The sequence below is a fragment of the Canis aureus genome, chromosome 35 (genome assembly GCF_053574225.1).
Source record: "Canis aureus isolate CA01 chromosome 35, VMU_Caureus_v.1.0, whole genome shotgun sequence".
Lineage (NCBI taxonomy): Eukaryota > Metazoa > Chordata > Mammalia > Carnivora > Canidae > Canis > Canis aureus.
The window spans coordinates 1510333-1537530 of record NC_135645.1 but is presented as its reverse complement, the minus strand read 5'-3'; the positions used below and the strand labels follow the sequence as shown (position 1 = coordinate 1537530).

General features: G+C 42.5%; 2 protein-coding genes and 1 long non-coding RNA gene across 14 annotated transcripts in view; 2 read left to right on the top strand and 1 right to left on the bottom strand.

The window, feature by feature from the left end:
* Positions 1-11007, top strand: part of PAK2 (p21 (RAC1) activated kinase 2) — an 89766-nt gene extending 78759 nt beyond the window's left edge. For 2 of the 3 annotated variants that reach the window (XM_077884114.1, XM_077884115.1), the window contains 4 exons: positions 658-757; positions 3022-3218; positions 6574-6711; positions 7165-11007. In XM_077884114.1, the coding sequence (XP_077740240.1) occupies positions 658-757; positions 3022-3218; positions 6574-6711; positions 7165-7251 (522 nt within the window). In that variant the 3' untranslated portion in view covers positions 7252-11007. The remainder of the gene's footprint in view (positions 1-657; positions 758-3021; positions 3219-6573; positions 6712-7164) is intronic. The other variant, XR_013372380.1, reaches the window with a different exon arrangement.
* A 726-nt stretch (positions 11008-11733) lies between these two features.
* On the bottom strand, positions 11734-25467 carry LOC144305244 (uncharacterized). Of its 2 annotated transcripts, none has more exons than XR_013372297.1 (3): positions 25070-25467; positions 17529-17672; positions 11734-14062 (listed from the first exon to the last, which is right to left on the bottom strand). It is a non-coding gene; the product is annotated as an uncharacterized LOC144305244 (long non-coding RNA). The 2 variants fall into 2 exon arrangements; XR_013372298.1 differs by having other exon boundaries at positions 25087-25467.
* Positions 25117-27198, top strand: part of SENP5 (SUMO specific peptidase 5) — a 58578-nt gene continuing 56496 nt past the window's right edge. For 3 of the 9 annotated variants that reach the window (XR_013372292.1, XM_077883929.1, XM_077883930.1), the window contains exon 1: positions 25570-25743. The gene's annotated coding sequence lies outside the window, so the exon portion shown is untranslated. Of the gene's footprint in view, positions 25270-25568; positions 25744-26081; positions 26412-27198 lie in introns of those variants that run through there. The other 6 variants (XM_077883926.1, XM_077883927.1, XM_077883931.1 and 3 more) reach the window with 6 other exon arrangements.

Genomic DNA, 27198 nt, shown 5'->3' with positions numbered 1-27198 from the left:
GTACAGCCTTAATTTTGTTGTTCTCTTCTACTGGGGATTAAGAAGTAAAAAAAATACAGGGACACCTGGGTGGCTCAGTGGTTGAGCATCTGCCTTTGGCTCAGGGTGTGATCCCAGTTGGGGGATCGAGTCCCAGATCAGGCTCCCTGTGAGGAGCCTGCTTCTCCCTCTGCCTATGTCTCTGCCTCTCTCTGTGTCTCTCATGAATAAATAAATAAGATCTTTAAAAAATAAATAAATAAAAATACAGATTTTTTTCTAAGTTTACAATTTATACTCAGTTTATATTAAAAAAACATAGGGGCAAGCAGATCTTAAGACTCTAATCTTGTTCTTGTGTTTAAGGAAGGGGGATTGTTTTTCCTCACTTCTGACTCTGTGCTTTCTGAAACATGGCCTAAGAGGAAAGTTACTCTTTTATCTGTGGTGTCTAGATTGTGGATGTAAGCTTTATGTAAAATCCACTGTAAAAGAAATGAAGAAAACATCTTAACATCACATCCGTGAACAGCTGGATGGAACTAACCTCCCAGGATCTTACCACTTTTCAGTGGCTAATTTAGACTTTCGAAGCATTACCAGGCCAAAAGTACTATATGTGAACTTCCCTTAGACTTCTCAGGGACTGTTTCATTGATAGGTGTTTTTCTTGTTTAGTGTTTACAGGCATTGGAGTTTTTACATGCTAATCAAGTGATCCACAGAGACATCAAAAGTGACAACGTGCTTTTGGGGATGGAAGGATCAGTTAAACTTAGTGAGTAACAAATGAGATTTATTTGTTATTATAATTCTGCCTTTTGTTTAAGTAAAAAGAAACCTATTAATATGTTTATGACAATATTTGGAGGGAGAGGGAGAAAAATGGTAAAGATTATAGACTGTCAATTGGACAGTTTACGTTTGAATAGATCAGCTGTGCTACTTGCTGAATAATTTGTGGTGAGTTACTTAATCTCTTTGTGTTTATTTTCTCAAGTAGATGATAAGGAAAGTAATAGTTACTGTCTTAGAGAACTCTTCTGAGAGTTAAAAATGTAAAAAGCACTGAGGAACAGTGCCTGGGACTGTCATAATGTTGGTGCTGTCTTCCAAAGATAAACTTGAATTTGTCTGTGCTGTTAGGGTAGATCTGTTCAGCTTTCTTTGGGTTTGGTAGAGCATGGCCTCATTGGGGGAGGGCTCCACAGCCCTGACCAAGAGATGACAAGGAACAAAACCTCTTTTCCTAATTATCTTCTGTATCAGACATGATAGAGTCATGGAGGGCAAAGTCCTAGACTTCTTTTCCTCTGCTGGCTCTAATCTGTCGGTTTAAACCAGGCCCCTAGGGGAGTCAAGAACTTCTGTTGAGAGTCCTTCAACGATGCAAAATTCAAGGCATGTCTTGGAACAAGAGACCAAAATTTTTTCCTTCTGTTTGGCTAAAGTGTTCGGCTCCTTTTTCAGTATCTCTTTTTTAAGATCTTTGCTTCAGGGATTATTCAACCACAGGAAGGGGCTCTCTACTAGATGGTCAAAAACACAGGATCACTGATGTTAATCAGGCAAAATAGAAATGGACGTTCTCGTACTTTTTGGTGGATACACCTGTAAGCTGAATTAGACTTCTTTGGATAATATTTTATCCTTGCTCTTGCAAGGATACATACTAGATGAATGGTCTCGGGTAAGTTATCTAACAATGTGTGTGCCTTGGTTTCCCAATTTGTAAAATGAGAGCAATACTAATAAATGTACCTGTTGGAGTCATCGTGAGGGTTAGTTATCTTACTTCCTACAAGGTACTTGAAACAGTACCTGGTTTGTTACAAGTACTCATTTTAGCCATAAATATTATGATTTGACTAAACAGTTGTTCTTTTAGTATTCTCTGGGGTAGAATTAATGAACACATGCACAATAATAAATACAAAGTTGTTCTCTTCAATATTGTAAACAACAAAAAATACTTTAAATGTCTAGCAGTATGGGAATGGTAAACTATAATTTTGTTATTTTGTAATATTGTGTAGTTATAGTAATGAGGTAGATCAATGTACAAAGGTGGAAAAATCTCTAAAAATTAATTTTAAGAGACAATTTACTAGAGCACCTGGCTGGCTCAGTTGGTTGAGCATGTGACTCTTGATCTCAGTGGTGAGTTCAAGCCCCAGGTTGAGAGTAGAGTTTACTTTAAGGAAAAAAAAAAAAAAAAAAACAGTTTACAAAGTATCCTAACTAGGTTAAATAAACCATGCAGTTCACAGGTAATATTTGTACCTATATAAATTTACAACGAAAAGTTCAAAGCTTAAAAACCTAAATGTTAACAGTGGTTACATTTGAAATAGAATGGGTCTGTAGAAGGGAGGAAAAAATTCAAGATTTTCATCCCAGCATTTCCACTAGGTAGGTTAACAATGAGTGCTAACATAGGCTTTCTGCTCCTGTTATAAAATGAGGTGGTTGGAGTAGAGTAATGTTGCGGAGGACCTTGTCAGTTACAGTTGCAGTTAAAGCTGTTCTTTTTCTAAGAAGTCAGATACTTAGTAATTCTAGCTTTTATTTTCTTCAAAAATAGTTCCCACTTCCTGGCCTTTTTACCTATCTTACAAAAATTAGTTTTGGTGTTCACCTTTTGGTAACTTTCTCTTCTAGATCTTTTCAACTTTATTAAAATTTTTAGGATAATTGTTTAGAATAAAAGACCTTCTCATAATTTGTCCTTTGCTTGTGGGAAATAAAAGTAAATAAGTCAGTAGGTAACATCATCAAAATATTTGTGAACCCATTCTGGTTTACTTTTTTTTTTTTAATGTAAGCTCTAAGCCTGTTGTGAGGCTTGAACTCACAACCCCGAGATCAAGAGTCACATGCTCTGTGGAATCTTCAATAGCCAGGTGCCCCTATTTTACTTTTTTAATACAATCTTAAAAAAGAAGAGGCTGAGTAGTCAAATGTAATTAATTCTTAAATGAAACTGTCCATGAACATCATTGACCCTAGATATGTTTTGTTTTGTTTTGTTTTGTTTTATAGCTGACTTTGGGTTCTGTGCCCAGATCACCCCTGAGCAGAGCAAGAGAAGTACCATGGTTGGAACGCCATACTGGATGGCACCAGAGGTGGTTACACGGAAAGCTTATGGCCCTAAAGTGGACATATGGTCTCTGGGTATCATGGCTATTGAGATGATAGAAGGAGAGCCGCCATACCTCAATGAAAATCCCTTGAGGGTAAGACCAATTAAACACCACCAGCCTTATTTTTGGAAAAATTCATTTCTTTAGAACATTTATTGATTTATCTATTTTTTAAAAGATTTTATGTATTTATTCATGATAGACACAGAGAGAGAGAGGCAGAGAAACAGGCAGAGGGAGAAGCAGGCTCCATGCAGGGAGCCTGACGTGGGACTCAGTCCCGGACCTCCAGGATCACACCCCTGGCTGGAGGCGGCGGTAAACCGCTGGGCCACCAGGGCTGCCCCAGAACATTTATTTAGAATCTGATTGTGCCAGACACTGGGCAAAAATTTAGGATACAAATTTGATATAACCTGGTCTCTACATCTAAAAATTATTTGCTTCTGGGTTATTGAGTTGAATGTGTTAGGTAAAAAGTTTGTAGAATCTTAGTAAGCTGTATGGTTTTAAATTTTAGACTTAAGCAAGAATTTGCTCACTTTTCTACAAAGAATCTCTAAGTGTATTCTTCAGATTGTCAGCTTTGAACCTTGGCCTCTATACTGTCAGGTATACAGAAGAGGAAAAGAAGATCACATCTATGAGAAAGCTGTGTAGAAGGCAATGTTAAAGCTCACATTCAAACAAAAGAGTCAGGGCCCTGAGTTACATACAGATGGGGTTAGTAGACTACAAAATTAAATATTTCATCAATGGAGGTAGAGAGATTAGGAGTTTGTTCTTTTCTTTTTCTTTGTCTTTTTTTTCTTAAGATATTTTTAAGAGAGAGAGAGCACGAGTAGGGGAGGGGAGAGCTAGAGGGAGAAGCCCCAATGCAAGGCTCTATCCCAAAACCCTGGGATCATGACTTGAGCCGAAGGCAGATGCCTAACTAACTGAGCCACCCAGGTGTCCCCTGTCTGTCTTTTGCTTGCTTGCTTGCTTGCTTTTTCCCTTCTATGTCTACTTTTATTTTATTTATTTATTTTTTAAGATTTATTTATTCATGAGAGATACAGAGAGAAAGGCAGAGACATAGGCAGAGGGAGAAGCAGGCTCCCTGCGGGGAGCTTGATGTGGAACTCGATCAGGGATTCTAGGATCACGCCCTGAGCTGAAGGCAGATGCTCAACCACTGAGCCACCCAGGTGTCCCCTGTGTCTACTATATGACTCAGGATCATTAGTTATTAAAGAAATGCAAATCAAAACCCCAACGAGCTACTGCTTCATACCTTCAAGAATGACTGTAATAAAAAAGATGGATAATAATAACTGATAGAGAATGTGAAGGGACGCCTGTGTGACTCAGCGGTTGAGCGTCTGCCTTTGGCTCAGGGCGTGATCCTGGGGTTCCGGGATTGAGTCCCCTATAGGCTCCCCAGAGGGAGCCTGCTTCTCCTTCTGCATATGTCTCTGCCTCTCTCTCAGTGTCTTTCATGAATAAATAAATAAAGTCTTTTTTTTAAAAAAAAGGAGGGAATCCCTGGATGGCTCAGTGGTTTAGTGCCTGCCTTCAGCCCAAGGCATGGTCCTGGGGTCCCTGGATCGAGCCCCACGTCGGGCTCCCTGCATGAAGCCTGCTTCTCCCTCTGCCTGTGTCTCTGCCTCTCTCTCTGTGTGTCTCTCATGAATAAATAAATAAAATCTTTTAAAAAAAAAAGAAAGAAGAGAGAGAGAGAGAGAGAGAAAGAAAGAAAGAAAGAAAGAAAGAAAGAAAGAAAGAAAAGAAAGAGAAAGAAGAAAGAGAGAAAGAGAAAGAAAGGAAAGAAAGAGAGCGAGAGAGGAAAGAAAGAAAGAAAGAAAAGAAAAGAAAAGAAAAGAAAAGAAAAGAAAAGAAAGAAAAGAAAAGAAAAGAAAAGAAAAGAAAAGAAAAGAAAAGAGTATCAGAGACCCTGAATGATAGAGAAGAAACTGAGGGTTGCTGGAGGGGAGTCATTTGGGTGTGGGGATGGATTAAATGAGTGATGGATATTAAGGATGAGCACCGGATAGTATATGTAGGTGATGAATCACTAAATTCTGTCCCTGAAGCCATATCATGAAGTACATGATATGTTAATTAAATAGAATTTAAATAAAAGCTTGAAACGAAAAAAAAATTAAAAGTGTATCAGTAGTGGCTCATCCTTGTAGCAAGTGTACCATATTAATGTTAAGAAGCCTCCCCCATTATCAACCTCCCTCACCAAAGGGTACATTTCTTACAGCTCAAGAACCTGGGGCAGCCCGGGTGGCTCAGCGGTTTAGCGCTGCCTTCAGCCCAGGGCATATCCTGGAGACCTGAGATTGAGTTCCACGTCAGGCTCTCTAAATGGAGCCTGCTTCTCCCTCTGCCTGTGTCTCTGCCTCTCTCTCTCTCTCTGTGTCTCTCGTGAATAAATAAAATCTTTAAAAAAAAAAAAAAAAAAAAACCTGGATTGGTACATCATTATCACTGAGTCTGTGGTTTACATTAGGGTTCCCTCCTGGTATTGTACGATTCTATGGGTTTAGTCAAATGTATAATGAATAACATATGTCCATTATGACAGTGTTTTCACTGGCCTGAAAATCCTCATGCTGCCTGTTTCATCTATAGCTGTATAGATATAGTTAGTTTACAAAAAGGCCAGGGGGAGGGGGTTCTGAATCACGAAATCCTACTCCTGAAACCAATATTACAGTATATGTTAACTAACTAGAATGTAAACAAAAACTTGGGGGGAAATAAAAGTTTCTTTTTTTTTTTTAAGATTTTATTTATTTATTTATTCATGAGAGACAGAGAGAGAGAGACAGAGACACAGGCAGAGGGAGAAGCAGGCCCCATGCAGGGAGCCTGACGTGGGACTCGATCCTAGGTCTCCAGGATCAGGCCCTGGGCTGAAGGCGCTAAACCGCTGAGACACGTGGGCTGCCCGAAATAAAAGTTTCCAACAAATCCCATTGTTTTGAAATCTGATGTGACTTGGGAAAACTTGAGAAAGGTAAATGGATTCTATAGGTCGAGAGTGGGATTGTGCTTATTTTTCTTTATACCCTTATATATGTATTATATTTATAAGCCCTCCCTGAAAGGTGAGGCTAATATCTGAAAAAGAAATTAGGGGAATTTAACATCTAAAAGTAAAGGGAAAATACCTGATACAAATGGGCAGAAATAATACTAAACCTCAATTTATTTTTTCTGGTGATTGTCTTTAAAGAAGTAAAAGATCCAGGGGCACCTGGCTGGCTCAGGCAGTGGAGTATGCAAATCTTGATCTTAGGGATGTGAGTTCTAGCGCAATGTTAAATGTAGAGATTACTTTTTTAAAAAAAATGTTTAAAAAAAAAAAGAAGTGAAACATCCATAAAGTTTATAAAGTGCTGTCTCATTTTGTTGTGCTACCTTAAGTATGACAAAGATACTCTTCTGTTTTTAGGCCTTGTACCTGATAGCAACTAATGGAACTCCAGAACTTCAGAATCCAGAGAAGCTTTCCCCAATATTTCGGGATTTCTTAAACCGTTGTTTGGAGATGGATGTGGAGAAAAGGGGTTCGGCCAAAGAATTATTACAGGTGAATTTAGAAATAGTACTATTTTTGGATAAAGTTGATTCTTTGAGTAACCAACAAAAAGTTTACATTGGGTTAATAACATTTCACTCTTCATTTATCACTAGCAGCATCGCAGTTGCTAGAGTTTAGGATTTTATCTGCTGGGAGTAAAGTAGCTATAATACTAAAATCAAGTATATGAGGCTTATGCGTATTGTCAGTTCTCAGACAAGTTCATTTGCTGGCGTGGGTATGTCTGCAATTTAGGTGAGATTTTATAATATTCTTAGATGAACTAAAAGGACTGCTTTCAACTGTAAAAGTGATATATTGATTATGTTGAATTTACACACATACTGAAATATGTATTTGTTAAATTATAATCCATAAAATAGTCTTTGGGACTTAACTGAAAGGAAGTATTTAGCTTCTGAACTGGTGACATTGATACATATTTTCCCCTCTCTCTGGCAGCATCCCTTCCTGAAACTGGCCAAACCTTTGTCCAGCTTGACACCACTGATCATGGCAGCTAAAGAAGCAATGAAGAGTAACCGTTAGCATCATTGCCATGGCCTCATATTCTTTCTTCCATTTTCTAAAAGAAATCTTTTAATATATGAAAATTATTACTCTTTTGGGGTTTAAAGAAATGGTCTGCATAACATGGAGGGAAAAGCAAGCTACTACTTCCTGAAGACAACCAAGAGAAAATTGCAAAACAGAATGACAACTTTCTATTGACTCCCTTCTTTATAGGGTCCAAAAGGAATTGTGGACTGAATCAATAGCCTTACTTCTTTCAGCAGATAGCCCATCAGGGCCATTTATCATGCTTGAGATTTGCATTTTATTTTGCTGACTTCATCGTAATAAATCCCATTCATTGTCCCTTTTGGAGAGTATTTTCAATACTTGAATGGCAGATTCGAGTTTTTCAGATTATTTGTTTCATCTGCTGGTCGTCTTTTCTCTCTTCTTCATAGCCTTCTTTTTCCTTGCCTTGCTCCTTTTGAGTTGCTAAGTGAAAGATTCTTCTTGAGCCTAATCAAGGCAAATGTAATAAAAATTTTGTAGCTCCTTATATTGGCAGAGGAGCTCAAACTCAGCTTTGTATAGAAGTTAGGACCAGCTATTATTACATGTAGTATTTCAGTTCATAATTTGAACTGAAGGAAGGGAAGAAAAATATGTGATTTTTACCTTTTTTAACAAATGTGAAAGAGTCAATTTTAGAAATTTCACAGTAGTGAGTTGTTTGGCATTTATTACATGTATAGAGAGACTAATAATCTATATTTATAACTAAATCATTGAGACAGAAAAAGAATCCCTTGGTTATACATCCTTACAATTTTGTTTCTTTTCTGACTCTATCCTCTTCAGATTGGGCTTCAGGAACCAAAGTGATTAGTTCTTTCTTGTTCCAACTTGGGCTTTGTGACTGGTTGGTACTGCTACTTTGCCCCTCCTTCTTTTACCTTCATTTTGGAAATAAGTTTCTGTATATGTTGTAATTTTACTTAGTTTGTTTTTTAATTAACCTTCCCTCACCTTACTCTACCCCTCCCCCTTCGGTAAATAATATAATAACCATTGAATTTTCAGAATTTAGAAGTTAATTTTTTTTTTTCATTTAAAGGAGAAAAATACTTGGAGCTAGCAGAAACAAAGTGAGAGACTAGAACTTTGGTGAGCTCTTAAATAATTAGATTATTTTCTTGAAAGAGAAATGATGGTTACATAGAGATGCAGCTTCTGACCAGTAAACTGTAGAGATTTGTTATAAACATTGTTTCCAACCCATTACCAATATTTTACTCTCTGAAAACTTAAGTGACAAAGTACTTGGTAAATTCATGATTTGAGATGTTGAGTTACATTAGTTTTGTTTGTTTTTCAAAAATAGAATCGTGTAAAAAAAAATACTGGAGAAGAAAAATGAAATGTGCTTATTGATAGGAATACTTTTTTCTTATTTTAAAAATTTGAAGAAGGTCTGTGACCTGTAGCATTAATTATGAGAGTGCCCTCTCTTCTCCGAACCCCCCTTCTGTTCTCTTGTCTCTCCTTATTTTTTATTATTTTGCTTGTGGAAGTAGTGTCATCCCTTCTGACATGCCACAAGCCACATAAAAGAAAAAAAATTGATTTGGTTTAGGGATTTTGTTTCCCACCACCACTCCTATTTAACTTCATACCTACTGGCCATCCTACAGTAGTACAGATAATGAATAAAAATAATTTTGATATATTGGACTAGTTTAGAGGAACTAATAGAGTTTTCCTATCATTTTCATGTTTTTAATTGATAATGCAAGAAGGTTTTCACAAAACTGAGAAAAATAATTAGTGAAACTTGTATCTAGAGCACTTAATGATCTCTGTTTCCAGTTCTATTCTTGATTTCATTTTTCTCTGGATTATATTAACCACCTACAGGTATTACTAAATTACAGAAACAAGCTGGTTTATTTCTGATGAAAATCTACAGTGCATCTTGAGTTTCAGATTTGAACATTCTGTGTAAATAGTTTGGATGGATTATGATAAAGAAGATGCTACCAGTGAAATAGAAAACAACTAGATGTTAAGACTGTGATCATCATGACCACTCTAGAAGGCCCTTCCATACATATGTCATAAAGACCATATTCATTGAATACAGTGCCAATGCCCCACTTTTATGCCTGTGACTCAACAGAGGTCTTTTCAGTTTATAGAAGCAGTTTGGGATTTGTATTTAAAACTTCTTTGAGAGTTACCTGCACGTCCATTGCTGGCAACGGACTTTGTCATTAAAACCTGACTCCTAGGTTAAGGGAGCTACACTGTGGTTTATTCTTTACTTACTTGGATAAACTAACTTGTAATAGAAGTATACTTTGGTTAATTCTGAAATGTGTCATTTTTAAACAAAATCCTAAAAGCAATATGGAATTGTGATTTATTAGTTAATTTTAAATTAAAATGTTCAGATCTTGTTGAAAGAAAAATTATATCTGAATCAAGATTCATGTTTTTTAATAACTACCTTTTGTATTCACCCTTTTTGTCATCACTTTAGAATGAAAATTTCCATTTAAATCTAAAAGTTACCTTAGTCCTCTTGTGTTATTAGAATAATATTACTGTAGTACTTATTTATTATATTTCAGACTCTCTGGTGGTCTTAAAGTTTCCTTTTCCTCTTGTTCCTTTTGCTGCTTTTACGGACAGTTAAAACTGGGAAACCATGAAATTATTGAGTATTTTGTCCTACCTGAGAATAGTAAATAAGTGAGTAGTTGTGATAGTGTAAGAAACAAAAGCTAACACAACTCTGTCTTCATGTGTTGAGTGCCTGGCACATAGTAAAATTCTCTTCCCTTCCACACATAAATATTACGCTGCTTAAAGTGTATCTAGATACCACCAGTCCTAAATGAACCTGTGCCTTTAATAAGCAATTTAAAACTACCTATGAGTATTTCTTTATAGGGTTCACATAAATACATGTCTGTTTATATATACTGTATTCTAGCCAGAACAATTTTAAATCTAATTGGGCTGTAGGTATAGTTAGAAAAAAATGGGTGCTTAAAGAATTTGCATCAGTGTTTTAATCTAAAAATTTTAAATATAATGAGATCCATATCTAGTGAAATGTCAAAAAAAAATCATTGTAGAATTATAGCTAAAAATCCAGATTCATACTCCTTTTGGGTTTTGTATAGTAGAATTTCGTAGTTACATAAAATGAAGATTGTCTTCCTTATTTCCATTGCTTCCACAGTAGATGAGGAAAACAATTAAAATCGTTTTTCCACAGTGTGTGTATATGTGTGTGTATAAAAAAGGGGGAAAAAATACACATACATTTTTCTAATCACTCAGCACATTTATTGACCACTTTGGCAAAGACACTGTGGTAGGTATTGTGGGAATTACAAGGGGGAATCAAGCACTGGCCGGGCCTTGAGAGAGCTGAAGTCCTTTTCACTCACATTCTAGAATGTTGCCAAATGAAAGGGAGAAAGAAATGTATAATTCTGTCAAATTTTCATTCTGTATTAAGAAAAGCAAAGAATTATATTTGGAATTGGACATCTTTGGTAGGAATGTGTTACTTTTTTGTCCCCCTTATTTTGATAGATAGAAGTGGAATTAAGTGAAAGTAGTTTGTCTTTTCTGTTTTGTCTTCAAATTTTATATTGACTTTTAATTTAATCCCATTCAATTATTTAATTGTTACATTGACATTAACTGCTGTATTTGATGACTTTGTTCAATAATTTTGTTCTTTCAGGGCTAGAAATAAACTTTTTTTAATGTTCATTTTTCCTTTTCCTAAACTTCAGTTCTTTCTTTAGATCAGAATATTTTTTAAAAAGAATAAATATTATAGGATCTTAAAAAGCATTCTAGTATTTTTAAGGATGAACATTTGTTAAATATGGCACCATTTTGAATGTATTTCAGAGCTCCGAATTAGAAGTTTCCAGAAATGTATGACTAGTAAGCATGAGCCTTCCCTCTTCTAAGTCAGGTTTAGGGTACATTTCTTACAAATGTTTTGACTGTCAGACCCAGGGAAACACTTCTGATCTGTTTGCATACCTCCAATAACTTGGCCTGAAATTCTAATGCTTACCTCACTGAGATAAGAATCTTACCAGCATTTCTGTGTTAAATACACCAAGAGATCTTTAAAAGTGTAAGCACTTTAATGCATCATGTCATTATTTGCATTTCTTTTTTTTTTTTTTTTTTTTTATTTATGACAATCACAGAGAGAGAGAGAGGCAGAGACACAGGCAGAGGGAGAAGCAGGCTCCATGCACTGGGAGCCCGACGTGGGATTCGATCCCGGGTCTCCAGGATTGCGCCCTGGGCCAAAGGCAGGCGCCAAACCGCTGCGCCACCCAGGGATCCCTTTTTTTTTTTTTTTTAAGATTTATTTATTTTAGGGGATCCCTGGGTGGCTCAGCGGTTTAGCACCTGCCTTCAGCCCAGGGTGTGATACTGGGGTCCCAGAATGGGGTCCCAGAATCGAGTCCCGAGTTGGGCTCCCTGCATGGAGCCTGCTTCTCCTTCTGCCTGTGTCTCTGCCTCTCTCTGTGTCTCTCATGAATAAATAAATAAAATTTAAAAAAAAAAGATTTATTTATTTTAGAGTGAGCACACAAGCAGGGGACGGCCCAGAGGGAAAGCAGGAATCCACAGCAGGCTCCATGCCCAGCACGGAGCCCGATGTGGAGCTCCATCTCACAACCCTGAGAGCATGACCTGAGCCAAAACCAAGAGTCCTACATTTAACCAACTGCACCACCCAGGCGCCCCATTATATGCATTTCATATGGAATGTTGGATACCCTAACGTGGAGAACAGCTGCATTAAGAGTTTACTATCAAAAACTAAAATTAGTTTTAAGGCAGCCCTGGTGGCTCAGCGGTTTAGTGCTGCCTGCAGCCCAGGGTGTGACCCCGAGGTCCCAGAATCGAGTCCCACGTTGGGCTCCCTGCATGGAGCCCTCTTCTCCCTCTGCCTGGGTCTCTGCCTCTGTGTGTGTGTGTGTCTCTCATGAATAGATAAAATTTTAAAGCAAAACCTAAAATTACATATTTTTTAGCAAGGAGTGGAATATATGTAATGACTACTTGAAGTATATTAAACTATAAAGTTGTTTGTGCTATTCTGACATTTGTATATTTTTAATTACAGCAAACATCTAAAACATTTGCCCAAGAAAAGTTCAGAACTTTTTTTTTTTTTTTTAAGATTTTATTTATTCATGAGAGACCTGCAAAGAGAGGCAGAGACACAGGCAGAGGGAGAATCAGGCTCCCTGCAGGAAGCCCGATGGGGACTTGATCCCAGGACCCCAGGATCGCACCCTGGGCCAAAGGTGGCGCTAAACCACTGAAAGGCTTTAATGACTTGAAAAGCACTATTAGTAGGAGGTTTTGGGGGGGGTTGTCTTCAAATATTTAGAGTCTTCTGGGATATTTTTAGGAGCTTCATGCTTTACTACTACTTTAATACTTTGGTATTTGTGGCTCTTTTTTTAAAAAATGATTTTTTATTTATTCATGAGAGACAAAGAGGCAGAGGGAGAAGCAGGCTCCACACAGAGCCCAATGCAGGACTCGATCCCAGAACTCCAGGATCACACTTTGGGGCTGAAGGCAGACGCTCAACTGCTGAGCCACCCAGAGGTCCCTGTGGCTTTTTTTTTTTTTTAGGGAGTTATTTTCTATGCTCAGTCACTTAAGTTTTATCTTTCTAAAAAGGAGAACAATGAAGGGAAATGTCTTTTTAGGCCTAGTTATTTTAGTTTTTAACAAGGCAATGTACATAGACTAAAAATTCAAATAATCTTCAAGTAGTTTAACAGTGTCAGTCCCCAGTTTTAAACTTCCCACTGCCAAGTCCAACTCCACAGAGGATGCTCCTTTTAACTCTGGGCTGTTCTTAGCAGCATTAATCTTCAAATTTCTAAATTCTATACTTAAGTATTTCTTGACATTTCGATCTTTCACTTCAGTAATTTCTTGTTACGGCCATTGGGAATTTGCATGCTGTCCTAGCATCCCATTTCCCCATTTCATTCTGTCTGGTCTCCCATTAAGTGAAGCAACGATTTTTGGAAGCACCTGGGTGGCTCTGTTGAGTGCCTGACTCTTGATCTCCGCTTGGGTCTCGATCTCAGCTCTGCCCTGGGCTCTGCACTGGGCGTGGAGTCTACTTTAAAAAGAATAAGCGGTAGCAATCTTTCATTCAAGTAGCAGTTTTTATTTCTTTTTAAGACTTATTTATTTTAGAGAGAGAGGTGGGACGGGGCGGTTAGAGGGGGAGAGAAAGAGAGTCAAGTAGACTCGTGCTGAGACCAAAACCCTCGGCGGGGGCGCTGGATTTGATCCCACCACCCTGAGATCGTGACCAGAGCGGAAACGAGGCAGAGGCTTGTCTGAGCCACCCAAGCGCCCCAGTAGTCAGCTCTTAGGACTGTGCAAATGTTCACTAAGTAGCCTACTACATTACGTATTTCTTGTACAACTCTGCTTCTCCGATTGTGAGTTTTCTTGTCATATTGATTCCTCTGGCAGTTTCCTATGTCCCCACTAACTGAGTTATCCCCGACTCGCCACAAAATTGCAGAAGCCCTCTGGAGACTGTGTTCTGTACAATTAAATGTCTCAGACAATGACAGTTCCTTTTTCTTTCCTGGAACTTGACTGGGGCTGCAGTTGTCGACTGTGGCTCTGCAGGCCCCTCTGGCATCCGAAAGTCAACCTCATTCTTCTTCTGAGTTAGATCCTTCGTTTCTTGGACACCATATCTTCTTGCTTGACTTCCTCATCTCCAAGAAGTACCTCTTCCACTAACTTCCTGAGAGAGTACACAGAGGTAAGGTTTTTAAGAACTTGCGTGTCTGAAAACGCTCACATTTAATTACTAATACAGGATATTAGGTTGGAAATCATCTTGAGGATTTTAAAGTCACTACTTCATTTTCTTAGAACTGCCATTTCTGATGTTTATATGTAGCCATTTTTCAGCTTCTGGAATTTTATCAGTAAGTGCCTTGGTGAGGGTGTGTATGTTTTCATTAACTTTGGGCATATATGGCAAGCCATCTTGGTAACAGACTCCTTTTTCTTTGGTTCTGGGAAATTCTTGTATTTTCTTAAAAATTGCCACTTTCCCCCCCCATTATTTCTTTCTAGAATTCCAGCATTAATCATTATTTTTCTTACCTTTCTCTTCTGCTTTTTCATCTCTTTGCCTTTTTGTTGTTTTGTTTTGTTTTTAGAGAGAGAGAAAGGGAAGGAGGGCAGTATCTTAAGCAGGCTCCACACCCAGCACGGAACCACAACCCCAAGACCGTGACCCAAGCCGAAATCAAGAGTCTGACACCAAACCATCTGAGCTGACCAGATGCCCCTCTTTGCCTTTTGTTTTTAACTTTCTGGGAGAATTGCCTTGATTTGATCTCTGACCGTTTTTCGAACATATGCCCACTATCAGATTTTTTTAAAGATTTATTTATTGGGGCAGCCCGGGTGGCTCAGCGGTTTAGCGCTGCCTTCAGCCCAGGGCCTGATCCTGGAGACCCGGGATCGAGTCCCACATCAGGCTCCCTGCATGGAGCCTGCTTCTCCCTCTGCCTGTGTCTCTGCCTCTCTCCCCCTCTCTGTGTCTCTCATGAAAAAATAAATAAGATCTTTAAAATATATATATATTTATGTATTTATTTGAGAGAGCAGGAGTGGGAGGGGCAGAGGGCAAGGAGAGAATCTCAGGCCGACTCCATGCTAAATGCAGAGCCTGATGAGGGGCTCAGTGTCAGGACCTGAGCTGAAACCAAGGATCATGACCTGAGCTGAAACCAAGAGTCAGACACAACCATACGTACCACTAGGCATCCTTCAACTACCAGATTTTTAATCTCCAAAAGCTTATTCTTGTTTTCTGATCTTCATTTTTATACTCTTCTGCCCTTGTTTCACAGATTTAATATCTTTGGGACTCCTGGGTGGCTCAGTGGTTGAGCGCCTGCCTTTGGCCCAGGGCGTGACCCCTGGGTCCTGGGATCAAGTCCCACGTCGGGCTCCCGGCATGGAGCCTGCTTCTCCCTCTGCCTGTGTCTCTGCCTCTCTGTCTCTCATGAATAAATAAAACCTTTAAGAAAAATAAATAAAGTTAATATCTTTCCTGAAGTATTAATTGTGAGTTTTTTCTTGGTCCGGGCTATAACAAAATACAGTAGTCTGAACGATTTAAACAACAAAAATTTATTTTTCACAGTTCTGGAGGCTCCGAAGTTTAAAATTGAGTTGTTAGTCAAAGTGGATTTCATTCTGCGGCCTTGGCGTATAAGCAGCTATCATCTTGCTGTTTTCACAGAACCCTTTGTGCACATGAGGAGAGAGCAATTTCTGGTGTCTCTTTTATTTTTTTGTGAAGATTTTATTTATTCATGAGAGACACAGAGAGAGAGAGAGAGGCAGAGACACAGGAAGTGGGAGAAGCAGGCTCCACGCAGGGAGCCCGATGCAGGACTCGATCCCAGGATCCCAGGATCACAACCTGAACTGAAGGCAGCCGTTCAACCGCTGAGCCCCCCAGGCGTCCCAGGTGTCTCTTTCTAGAAGGACACTAATCACGTCTGAGGCCCCACCTTCACAATGTTTAACCCTAATTACCTCCCAAAGCCTCCGTCTTGAAAATACCAATACAGTGGGAGTTAGGATTTCGACATACTAATTGGGGGGTGGGGGGTGGGATGGGCACAAAACATTCACGCCATATTACCTCTGGATTGTGTGTTTTTTCTGGGTTCTTTTTTGCTTTTGATTTCGTCTTTCACTTAGACTTTTTACACGTCGGGTACATACTTGCAGATTAACGCTGTCTCTAACACCGCCAGTGTCGCACTGTCTGGCACTGCACCCAACACATACTCAGGTACACATTGATTTTTCTCAATTCTTAGCTGGGCTTTTGGTGTCATTCACCAATTATTCATTTTGGTCCTAGATCTTTTTTCTTTTTTCTCTAAACTCTGATGACCCTCAACTCCTTTATCTATCGTTCCAACACTTTCTTCTGCTCCACTGCTGGAATGTTGTAGTTTTTTATCTTTGCGACTGTTTTTCTCTTCATTATCATATTGCATCTGCCCTCAGCACATCACTGAAACTACTCTTACCAACATGACCACTGACACGGAATGTCCAGGCAGTTCTCAAGAACATCAAGAAAGACGACTCCCTCGGCTGGTGCTTACTGTGCTTCCTGGGGGGTTTTCAGAATTCCTAAGGTTCTACCCTTCTCAGATGTCTTCCTGCAGAATAGAGAACTTTCATTCCTAGCTTTTTTTTTTTTTTTTTTTTTTAAGATTTTATTTATTACAGAGCTTGGGGGGGAGGGCTGAGGGAGGGTCATAGCTATGATCATGGGCTTCTGGGCGGCACAGTCAGTTAAGCATCTGCCTTCAGCTCAGGTCATGATCCAGGGTCCTGGGATCAAGTTCTACGTTCCACTCCCTGCTCAGCTGCTTCTCCCTCTGCCTGCTGCTCTGCCTGCTTCTGCGTGCGCCTTCCCTCCCTTTCTATCAAATGAATAAAATTTCCAAAAAAAAAAAAAATAATAAATGCTATGACATTTATTTTCGGTTAAGGTCTAAAATATGATAAAGATTTGGTAAGCTTTTAGTAGGATTCTATTTTTATCATTGAATATACTATATGAAAGAAGCTCTTGAAGTTATCTTAAAAATCTACCGTTTATAATAGATCAAAGATATAAAGTACCTAGAAATAAGCAATACCCCCCCAAAAAAAACTTTATAAAGGGAATGTGAAGATTTTATTGAAAGATTTTAAATTGGGATTGGGAATTGCTTTATAGATGAGATAGTTTCAACTGTGCCCATTGAAAAGAAAAAAGTGTGAAACAATTTGATTCATTTTAACCCAAATTAATCAAACATTGATTCAAAGTTAGAACTGTATATTCCCCTGAATTTTGGTATAAGATGACACTTCCTAGAAGCCAAGTCATGGCTTGTATACTACTCTGACCCCTTTGGACAGTAGTTTTGGTTTCTATGTGCCATTCAGCCAAAGGAATGTACCCACCCGGGGATGCTGGGTGGTGCAGCGGTTTGGTGCCTGCCTTTGGCCCAGGGCGCGATCCTGGAGACCCGGGATCGAGTCCCACGTCGGGCTCCCGGTGCATGGAGCCTGCTTCTCCCTCTGCCTGTGTCTCTGCCTGTCTCTTTCTCTGTGTGTGTGTGTGTGTGTGACTATCATAAATAAAAATTAAAAAAAAAAAAAAGGAATGTACCCACCCATTTGCCAGCCCCAGTTCTTTGGGGAAACTGATTTCCACGGAGCCACACCTTGTTGGCTGCTAAACATCCCACCAGTCAAGAAACTTGATTAAACTCTGGAAGCCTCTTCTCACTTGTTATTGGAGGCTCTGAGGTCTTTTGCTAAAAAGAGATGAAGTAATGATTAATGATAAAAAAATAACTTCAGGTATTTTCCTCTGGTGTATGAGTGTTGAAATTATGTCCCAGTACAGTCTGTAAGCCTCCCACTCTTGGTTTCTGGCCAGGTCGTGATCTCTGGATCCTAAAATTGAGCCCCACCTTGGGCTCCCTGCTCAGTACAGTGTCTGCTTAAGACTCTTCCTCTCCATCTACCCCTGCCCCTCCTTCCCATTTCACACACTCTCTCTCTAAAATAAATATTTAAAAAGATATTTGGATTATGAGCTTCTCTTTGTTGCAAATATCTCCTAAAGGATTTAGACACCTCCCCTCTCCACTTTTTTTTTTTTATAGAATTTAAATTTTTTCTTTTCTTTTTTTTTTTTTTTAATTTATGATAGTCACAGAGAGAGAGAGAGAGAGAGGCAGAGACACAGGCAGAGGGAGAAGCAGGCTCCATGCACTGAGAGCCCGATGTGGGATTCGATCCCGGGTCTCCAGGATCGCGCCCTGGGCCAAAGGCAGGCGCTAACCCGCTGCGCCACCCAGGGATCCCTCCACTTTTTTTTTTAAAGATTTTATTTATTTATTCATGAGAGACACAGAGAGAGGCAGAGACACAGGCAGAGGGAGAAGCAGGTTCCATGCAGGGAGCCCGATGCGAGACTGGATCCCAGGACTCCAGGATCACGCCTTGGGCCAAAGGCAGAGGTTCAACTGCTGAGGCACCCAGGGGTTCCCCCTCTCCACTTTTCATTAATCCATTAACCTAAATCCTAGTTGAGCCTTCATTAATCTCTCAGAGAATGGATGAAAGGAATTTTGGAGTATGAAGGTCATCAAGATAAGGAGGACCTTGACAGTACTGCGTGTAAATTAGAAGATGAACATTGAGCAATATTCTTGAAAGAGATGATAGGGCATTGACAAATTTTGTCTTCTCAAACTTGACAAAGTAGGTAGGTAGGGTCTTGGCTTGATGTCAACAGTTTTTTTTCAACTTTGTAAGGTTGTAAATTTCAGCCTTTTTTTTTTTTTTTCAGATTTTTATTTATGAGAGACAGAGAGAGAGAGAGGCAGAGGGAGAAGAAGCAGGCTCCTATGCAGGGAGCCTGATGTGGGACTCGATCCTAGGTTTCTGGGATCACACCCTGGGCCGAAAGCAGGCGCTAAACTGCTGAGCTAGCCGGGCTGCCCAATTTCAGCCTATTCTAATTGAGATTTCGGGCTATTGCTGAAAGGAAGAGAAAAAGAAGAGTCCAGTAGAAATGAAAGGATGTTGTAATTTACTCCTACCCTCTGCCTTTCAAGATGATTTAGTGAAAGCTTTAATATTTCTAGTTCAGAGACACCTGAGTGACTCAATGGTTGAACTTCTACCTTTGGCTCAGGTCATGATCCTGGGGTCCTGGGATCGAGTCCCACATCAGGCTCCCCGCAGGAAGTCTGCTTCTCCCTCTGCCTGTGTCTCTGCCTCTCTGTGTGTCTCTCATGAATAAATATTAAAAATCTATTTCTAGTTAAAAGGATTTTCAATAATGTAGCTCTAAATGTGTTGAGGGTCTGTTGCAATATACCCTAGTTAGCATTGGATTAGGATGGATTAGTGGGTAGGGGAAGATAGAGGAAAAGGCAGTTTTGAAGACTGACCTTGCTCAGATTACAGAGTACCATGGTCTTCCATAACGAGGATATTTTGTGATTAAGTAGGTTCTCGACTTTTGTTTTTTGGGTTTTAAAGATTTTATCTACTCATGAGAGACACACAGAGAGAGAGGCAGAGACACTGGCAGAGGGAGAAGCAGTTTCCATGCAGGGAGCCCGATGCAGGACTCGATCCCAGGACTCCAGGATCACGCTCTGAGCCAAAGGCAGATGCGCAACCGCTGAGCCCCCCATGATCTCAGGGTCCTGGGTTGGAGCCCTGGGTTGGGCTCCCTGCTCAGCAGGAAGTCGGCTTCAACCTCTCTCTGTGCCCTCCCCACTACTTGTGCTCTCTCTCTCTCTGATAAATAAATCATTTAAACAAATCTTATTGTAGAGTAACAAATAAAAAGATCAAATTAATAGAATCAGAAATTAAAGAAGGGACACTACTACTGTCCTTACAGAAATAAAAAGAATTATAAGGGAATATCATGAACAATTGTATGCCAACAAATTGGATAACCTAGGTGAAATAGGTAAATTCCTAGAAAGACATCAGGTTGGTCTAACATAAAAATCAAGTCTGTAAATATTAATAGAACAAAGTAACAAAACCAGATTATCATTGCAGTAGATGCAGAAAAAGTGTTTGACAAAATTCAACATTCCTTCATGACAAAAACACTAAAAAAACTAGGAACAGAAAAAGGAACTTCCTCAACCTGATAAAACCATTTACATAACCCACAACTTACATCAATACTTAATGGTGAAACACTGAAAGTTTTCCAAGGCAAAGATGTCCATTCTTGCCACTTCCATTCAACTTTGTACTAGATGTTCTAGCCAGGGTTATTATGCAAGAAAAAGAAATAGAATGCATCTATTTTTTTAAAAAGATTTTATTTATTTATTCATGAGAGACACTGAGAGAGAGGCAGAGACATAGGAAGAGTAAGAAGCAGGCTCCCTGTAAGGAGCCCAATGCGGGACTTCATCCCAGGATTCCAGGATCATGACCTGAGCCAAAGGCAGATGCTCAATCACTGAGCCCCCAAGTTATCCCAGAATGCATCTATCGAAGAAAGTAAAATTATATCCATTCTCAGATAATATGATCTTATAAGAAGAAAGTCCTAAGGAGGGGCACCTGGGTGGCTCAGTGGTTGAGTGTCTGCCTTCGGCTCAGGTCATGATCCCAAGGTCTTGGGATCGAGTTCTGCATCAGGCTCCACGCAGGTAGCCTGCTTTTCCCTCTGCCTGTGTCTCTGCCTCTCTCTCTGTGTCTCTCATGAATAAATAAAATCTGAAAAAGGAAAGAAAATCCTAAGGAATTCACACAAATAGAAAAATATTAGAATAAAAGAGTTCAGCAAAGTTTCAGGATGCAAGAACAATATACAAAAAGGAACAGTAATCAATGAAGTGTGGTAATGGCGTAAAAATAGACATAAGATCAATAGGATAAAATATAGGCCATAAATCAATCTTCACATTTGTGCTCAATTGATTTTTGACAAAGGTGCCAAGACAATTCAGTAAGAGAAAGAATAGTCTTTTCAACATATGGCACTGAAACAATGGAGTACCCACATGTGAAAGGATGAAGATGAACCCCACCATTACACCATATTCAAATATTTATTACAAGCGGATAATAGACAGACATGTAAGACATAAAACAATAAAATGTTTTCTTATTTTTTGTTTAAATGATTTATTTATCAGAGAGAGAGAGAGAGCACAAGTAGTGGGGAGGGCACAGAGAGAGGTTGAAGCCGACTTCCTGCTAAGCAAGGAGCCCAACCCAGGGCTCCAACCCAGGACCCTGAGATCATGATCTGAGCCGAAGTCAGATGCCTAATCAACAGAGCCACCCAGGTACACCAATAATGGTTATTTATTTTTTATATTTAAGAAAAATTATTTATTCATGACAGACACACATAGAGAGGCAGAGACACAGGCAGAGGGAGAAGCAGGCTCCATGCAGGGAGCCGGATGTGGGACTGAATCCCGGGACTCCAGGATCATGCCCTGGGCTGAAGGCAGGCGCTAAACCACTGAGCCAGCCAGGGATCCCCTCATGATTATTTATTTAAAAGAATCCTGTCAGAGAAAGACAAATACCATATGATTTCACTCATATGTGGAATTTTTTTTAAGATTTATTTTTTTAAACTTTAACTTTAAAAATTTTTTTATTTATTTATGACAGTCAGAGAGCGAGAGAGAGAGGCAGAGACACAGAAGGAGGGAGAAGCAGGCTCCATGCACCGGGAGCCCGACGTGGGATTCGATCCCAGGTCTCTAGGATCGCGCCCTGGGCCAAAGGCAGGAGCTAAACCGCTGAGCCACCCAGGGATCCCCTCATATGTGGAATTTAAGAAACAAAACAGATGAATATAGGGGAAGGGAAGGAAAAAACGAAATAAGATGAAAACAGGGAGGCAAACCATAAGAGACTCCTAACTATAGGAAACAAACAGGTTTGCTGGAGGGGAAGTGGGTGGGTGGAAGGGATAATTGGGTGATGGGCATTAAGGAGGGCACTTGATGTATTGGGCATTATACACAACTGATGAATCACTAAATTCTACCCCTGAAACTAATAATACAGTATATGTTAACTAAATTGAATTTAAATTAAAAAAATTTTTAGACCCTCTAAAAAAATCTAGAGGACAAATTTAAGTCAACGAAACCATGGATAGTAAAATTATGGAGAAAAGCTTTTATAGTGAGGAATGAATTTAAATAAATGTCTAAGTCTTAAAGAAATCTGAGAACTATGGTTATAAACAGAAGGTATCATTTATACCCTTGGGCATTATAGACATGATATAATGGAGTTTTACAAGGGACTTTTACTTCTGAATAGGATGTAGTAGGAAGACAACGTTCCTGCTCCTACAACCTAAAAAATGCAGGAGTTAAAAATATCATAGGTTAAAATATATTAGAGAGCTGTGAAGTGAGGACTTGTTTATTGAATTTTAGGTAAACGAAATTCCAGAGAGGGGAAAGCCCTTCTAAAGTGGATTAATAATCACTAGTTGGGGGATCCCTGGGTGGCTCAGTGGTTTAGCACCTGCCTTTAGCCCGGGGCATGATCCTGGAGACCCGGGATCAAATCCCACGTCGGGCTCCCGGTGCATGGAGCCTGCTTCTCCCTCTGCCTGTGTCTGCCTCTCTCTCTCTGTGTGACTATCATAAATAAATAAAAAATTTAAAAAAATCACTAGTTGGTTGTTTTATTTTTCTGGAAACATTTGCTAATTTTAGGTCCAGGCAGGCTGGGAATCTGTCTCAACCTAGTTGGAGGGAGTCTATGCAGGCAAAGAAAACCCAGAGGAACTTTTTTTTTTTTTTTAATTTATGATAGTCACACACAGAGAGAGAGAGAGGCAGAGACATAGGCAGAGGGAGAAGCAGGCTCCATGCACCAGGAGCCTGACGTGGGATTCGATCCTGGGTCTCCAGGATCGTGCCCCAGGCCAAAGGCAGGCGCTAAACCACTGTGCCACCCAAGGATCCCCCCTGAGGAACTTTTAATCGGCTACTGGGCCTGACTGGAAAGCAGATGATCTCCAGTGCATGGCTGGTTTTCCATGTGGGGTATTTTCTGAGTTTGAGACCTGCTTGGAAGCTATGGAACTGAGCCAAAACTTTATTTATTTATTTATTTATTTATTTATTTACTTACTTATTTATTTATTTATTTAGAGGAGCACAAGTCTGGAGAGAGGTAGCGGGGGAGGAGAGGGAGAGAATCCCAAGCTGACTCCATGCTGAGGATGGAGCCCAACACAGAGCCTGATCCCACCAGCCGGAGATCATGACTAAAGCTGAAACCAAGAATCGGATGCCCACCGACTGGGCTACCCAGGTGCTCCTGGGCCACAATTTTAAAAAAGTCACAGTGCTTAGGAAATTATACCCCATTAGAGGGACATGGCCCTCAATCGCATGGCTAATCTCTGCCTCAAGACATTTCTCATCTCTTGGGGTGCCTGGGTGGCTCCATCAGCTAAGCTCTGCCTTCAGCTCAGGTCATGAACTCAGGGTCCTGGGATAGAGCCCCTCATCAGGCTCTCCGCTCAGCAGCGAGTCGGCTTCTCCCTCTCTCAAATAAAACAAACCTTCAGAAACCATAAAGACATTTATCTTTTTCACAAGATTTATTGAGAGAGAGTGCGTGAGCGAGCATGCACGCATGAGTGGGGGTGGGGGGGGGTCTTAAGCAGGCTCCAGTCCAGCAGGGAGCTTCATTCCCTAACCCTGAGATCCTGACTTGAGCCGAAATCAAGAGTCGGTTGCTTGACTGACTGAGCCACCCAGGTGCCCCGACAGGACTGCTATTTTGAAGCAGAATTAGTTAAGCTTAAGAGAGGCCCAAAGCCCCAGAGGAATGAACTGGAAGCACTGTAGTCTCTCAGGGCTCAGGAGGCAGATTTTTAAACCAAAAGCTTGGGCTGTCCCCGAGGGAAGAACAAGAAGAACGAGTCTAAGAAGCGCAAGCTTGCGGGATCCCTGAGTGGCGCAGCCGTTTAGCGCCTGCCTTTGGCCCAGAGCGCGATCCTGGAGACGCGGGATCGAATCCCACGTCGGGCTCCCGTTGCATGGAGCCTGCTTCTCCCTCTGCCTCTCATCTGTGATGAACTATCATAAATTAAAAAGAAATAAAGAAGGCAAGCTTGCCAAGACGGAGGTCAATCCCTGCTTGACCTGTAGTGATCAGCCCCTGCGACAACCTAACAGAAGAGGGGGAATCCCCACTGGCGGAGGATAATGTTGCAATTCTTTCATTCACGGTGTCCCGCTCCTAAGAAAACCTTACCGAACAGGTGAAGTGGCAGGAAAATGTGGCAGATAATCAAGAGAGATTAATGAACCACTGACCCAGACCAACAGATGACCACATGTCCTAGCAAACAAGGACGGGGTGTGTGTGTGTGTGTGTGTGAAGGTGTGATGAAACAAAAGAAAACAAGATTGATTAACAAAATGAACAGATGGAGACTTTCAACAGGTAACTGGAATCTAAGATTTATTTAAGGGGATCCCTGCCTTCGGCACAGGGCGTGACCCCGGGTCCTGGGATCGAGTCCCGCGGCGGGCTCGTCGGGCTCCCTGCGTGGAGCCTGCTTCTCCCTCGGCCTGTGCCCTCTGCCTCTCTCGGGGTCCCTGTGTCTCTCATGAATAAATAAAATCTTTAACAAAAAAATGAAATTCACTAAAAAAAATAAAATTCATTTAAAAATAAAAAACCTGATCATACAGAGTTAAAAATTAAGAACTCCGTGTATACATCTGACAGATGGCGGAGGACCCCGGAAGCGAGCAATCAGGACGTTCAGAGACAGGCCAAGAGAAAACCATCGAACTGAATGAAGCATCCAGTGAATAAGAGACAAAGACGGTACAAAATATCAAAACACACGAAGAACAAGGTCAAGGGGTGTCACACGTGTGGCTGGAGTCCCGGAGGAAGGGGCGAGAGGATGAAGCCGAAAGTACAGTCGACGCGGGCGGCCCGGGGGGCTCAGCGGTTAGCGCCTGCGGCCCAGGGCGTGACCCCGGGTCCCGGGATCGAGCCCCGCGTCGGGCTCCCTGCGTGGAGGCTGCTGCTCCGCCTCTCTGTGTGTCTCTCATGAATCGATAAAATATACTTTTTAAAAAGTCTACGTGACGAGACCAGGGCCGGGGCCGCCCCCCGGGGCGCGAGGTGCACGCGCCGCCGCACTCACGGCCCGGCCGTCCCCACCGGATGCGTCCTCTTCCGGGAGGCGCTGCTTCCGTCCAGCCGCGGTCCCACAGCGCCGCGCTCCGCCCGCCCACGGACCGAGGCCTCGCGACACAAGGGGCGCCTCACGGCCGCGCTCAGAGACGCCGCGCGAGGGGCGGCCGCTTCCGCACGCCAGGCTGAGGCCCCTTCCCGTCTCACGAGGCGAGTTCTCGGGCCGCCGGGAAGAGCGGGCTGCGCCCTCGGGGGAAGCGCCTCGGGGCGGCGCCGGCCTTCCGGGTTTAAGACTGAGAGGGCGGCGGCCCGGCCTCCTACGCGTCCTGTCAGCCTCCGCGAGGCCGAGGGCTCTGCTCCCACCGCCTCCACGCTCCGGGCGGGGGCGGGGGCGGAAGCGGGGGCGGAAGCGGGCGGAGGGGGCGGAGCCACGCCCCGGCGCCGGCGCAGGCTCGCTCTTCCGCTCGGGCTGGGCCGAGGCGGAAGGGCCCGGGGCGCGGTGACGCGATCAGTGGGCGCCGGCGTCGCGGCCCCGCGGAGGCTCGCTGGCCGTGGCCGCTGGGAGCAGGCCGGGCGCCTCCTCGCTGACGGGGCTCCCCAGAACGGGCGGAGGCGGGGCCGCGGGCTGAGCTGCCGCAGTGTCTGGACCCGCGGTGCGGCAGGTGCCGGCAGCCGGGGACCCAGGTGAGCAGGGGTCCGGGTGTCGGGTCGGGACCCGGCGGGCTGGCCGTTCCCGCGCCCTGCGCGCCAGCTCAGCAGCCGGGCCTGGAGGCCTCGAGCGCTGCCCCCCCCCCCCACGCCCGAGCCCGCGGCGCTCTCCCGGGGGCGGGCGGGGCGCTCGGCCCGGGGCCCCGCCGTCCTCCCGCTCCCTCTGCGGCCTGAGCTGGCCGCCCTTCCGGAGGCTGCGGAGGTGCGCCCGCCGCTCTGGAAGCCGGGGCTGGTCCGCTCGGAACGTGGCGCTTCCTTCCTGCCCTCGGCCTCTTGGGCCCCGCTCCTGGGGCCTGTCGCGGCGCACGGCTGCGGCGCCCGTAACGGGGGCTCGTCTCCTAGCAGGTCTCTGCCTGCGTCTCGCCGAGGCCGCGCCAGCCGGTTCCGCCGGACCGCCGCGCCGGGGGAGGCCTCGGACGGGGGGGGCGATGCGGTTCCGCGCCGGAGGCTCCGGAGCGGAGCTGAGATCCTAGCCGCCCGCCCGCAGCGGCTTTCCTCGCGAGCGAGAGCCGTCCACCTTTTTAGCCGCTCGTAAAGCGGGGCTTTTTCGTGCCCCTTTCAGTTGGGAGAACGAAGGGGAGTGAAGAAAGCAGAACGTCCGCCACTAAAGGTTTTGGATTTAAGAACATCCTGGACACCTGATGGTAGGTCCCTAATTACGTCTTTAACTGAGAATAACCAAGCTCGGCAAGGAGGAGTGTGGTTGGAGCCTAACTGCAGGGCCCGCTTTGGGTTGCGCGGCGTTAGGGAGAGGTCAGGGTCTGCTAGCCGCCCCCCCTGTCTCGTGCTGATTGATAAAACATTATTGGTATCTGAGCAATAACCTGAATCAGTTTTGCTTCTTCCCCAAGATCATTTTGTCCAGTGGGCCACATCTAGAAAGAAAAATAAATAAATAAATAAAGCTGGAGGGGCCTCATTTGCCCCTTGGCCCACTTTAGAAGGGCTTCTTTGCGCGCGCGCGCACACATACACACACATATATATATACACATATATATTTAAAGATTTTATTTATTCGTGATAGACACAGAGAGAGAGAGAGAGAGGCAGGCTCCATGCAGGGAGCCCGATGTGGGACTCGATCCCAGGACCCCAGAATCAGGCCCTGGGCCTAAGGCAGGCGCCAAACCGCTGAGCCACACCCAGGGATCCCCTGCATATATTTATAGAACCCCTGCCCTCTGCTTCTAACGGTGTTCAATGAACACTTCATGTTCGTTGAAAGTGCGCAGAGAGTAAATACAAGAGCTTGACTCCGGGTGGCTGGACATCACAGTTCTGAGTTAACCTGTGGAGTTGCCTTTCTCTACATTGGAGAGAGTAAACCATACCGCGCTCTGAAGTTTAATAGACCCTAGTTAGTGGGGTGTTGGGGAAGATGGGGGGGGGTTATGCAGTCAAGTAATCTGAGTGAGTAGTACCTGTTCT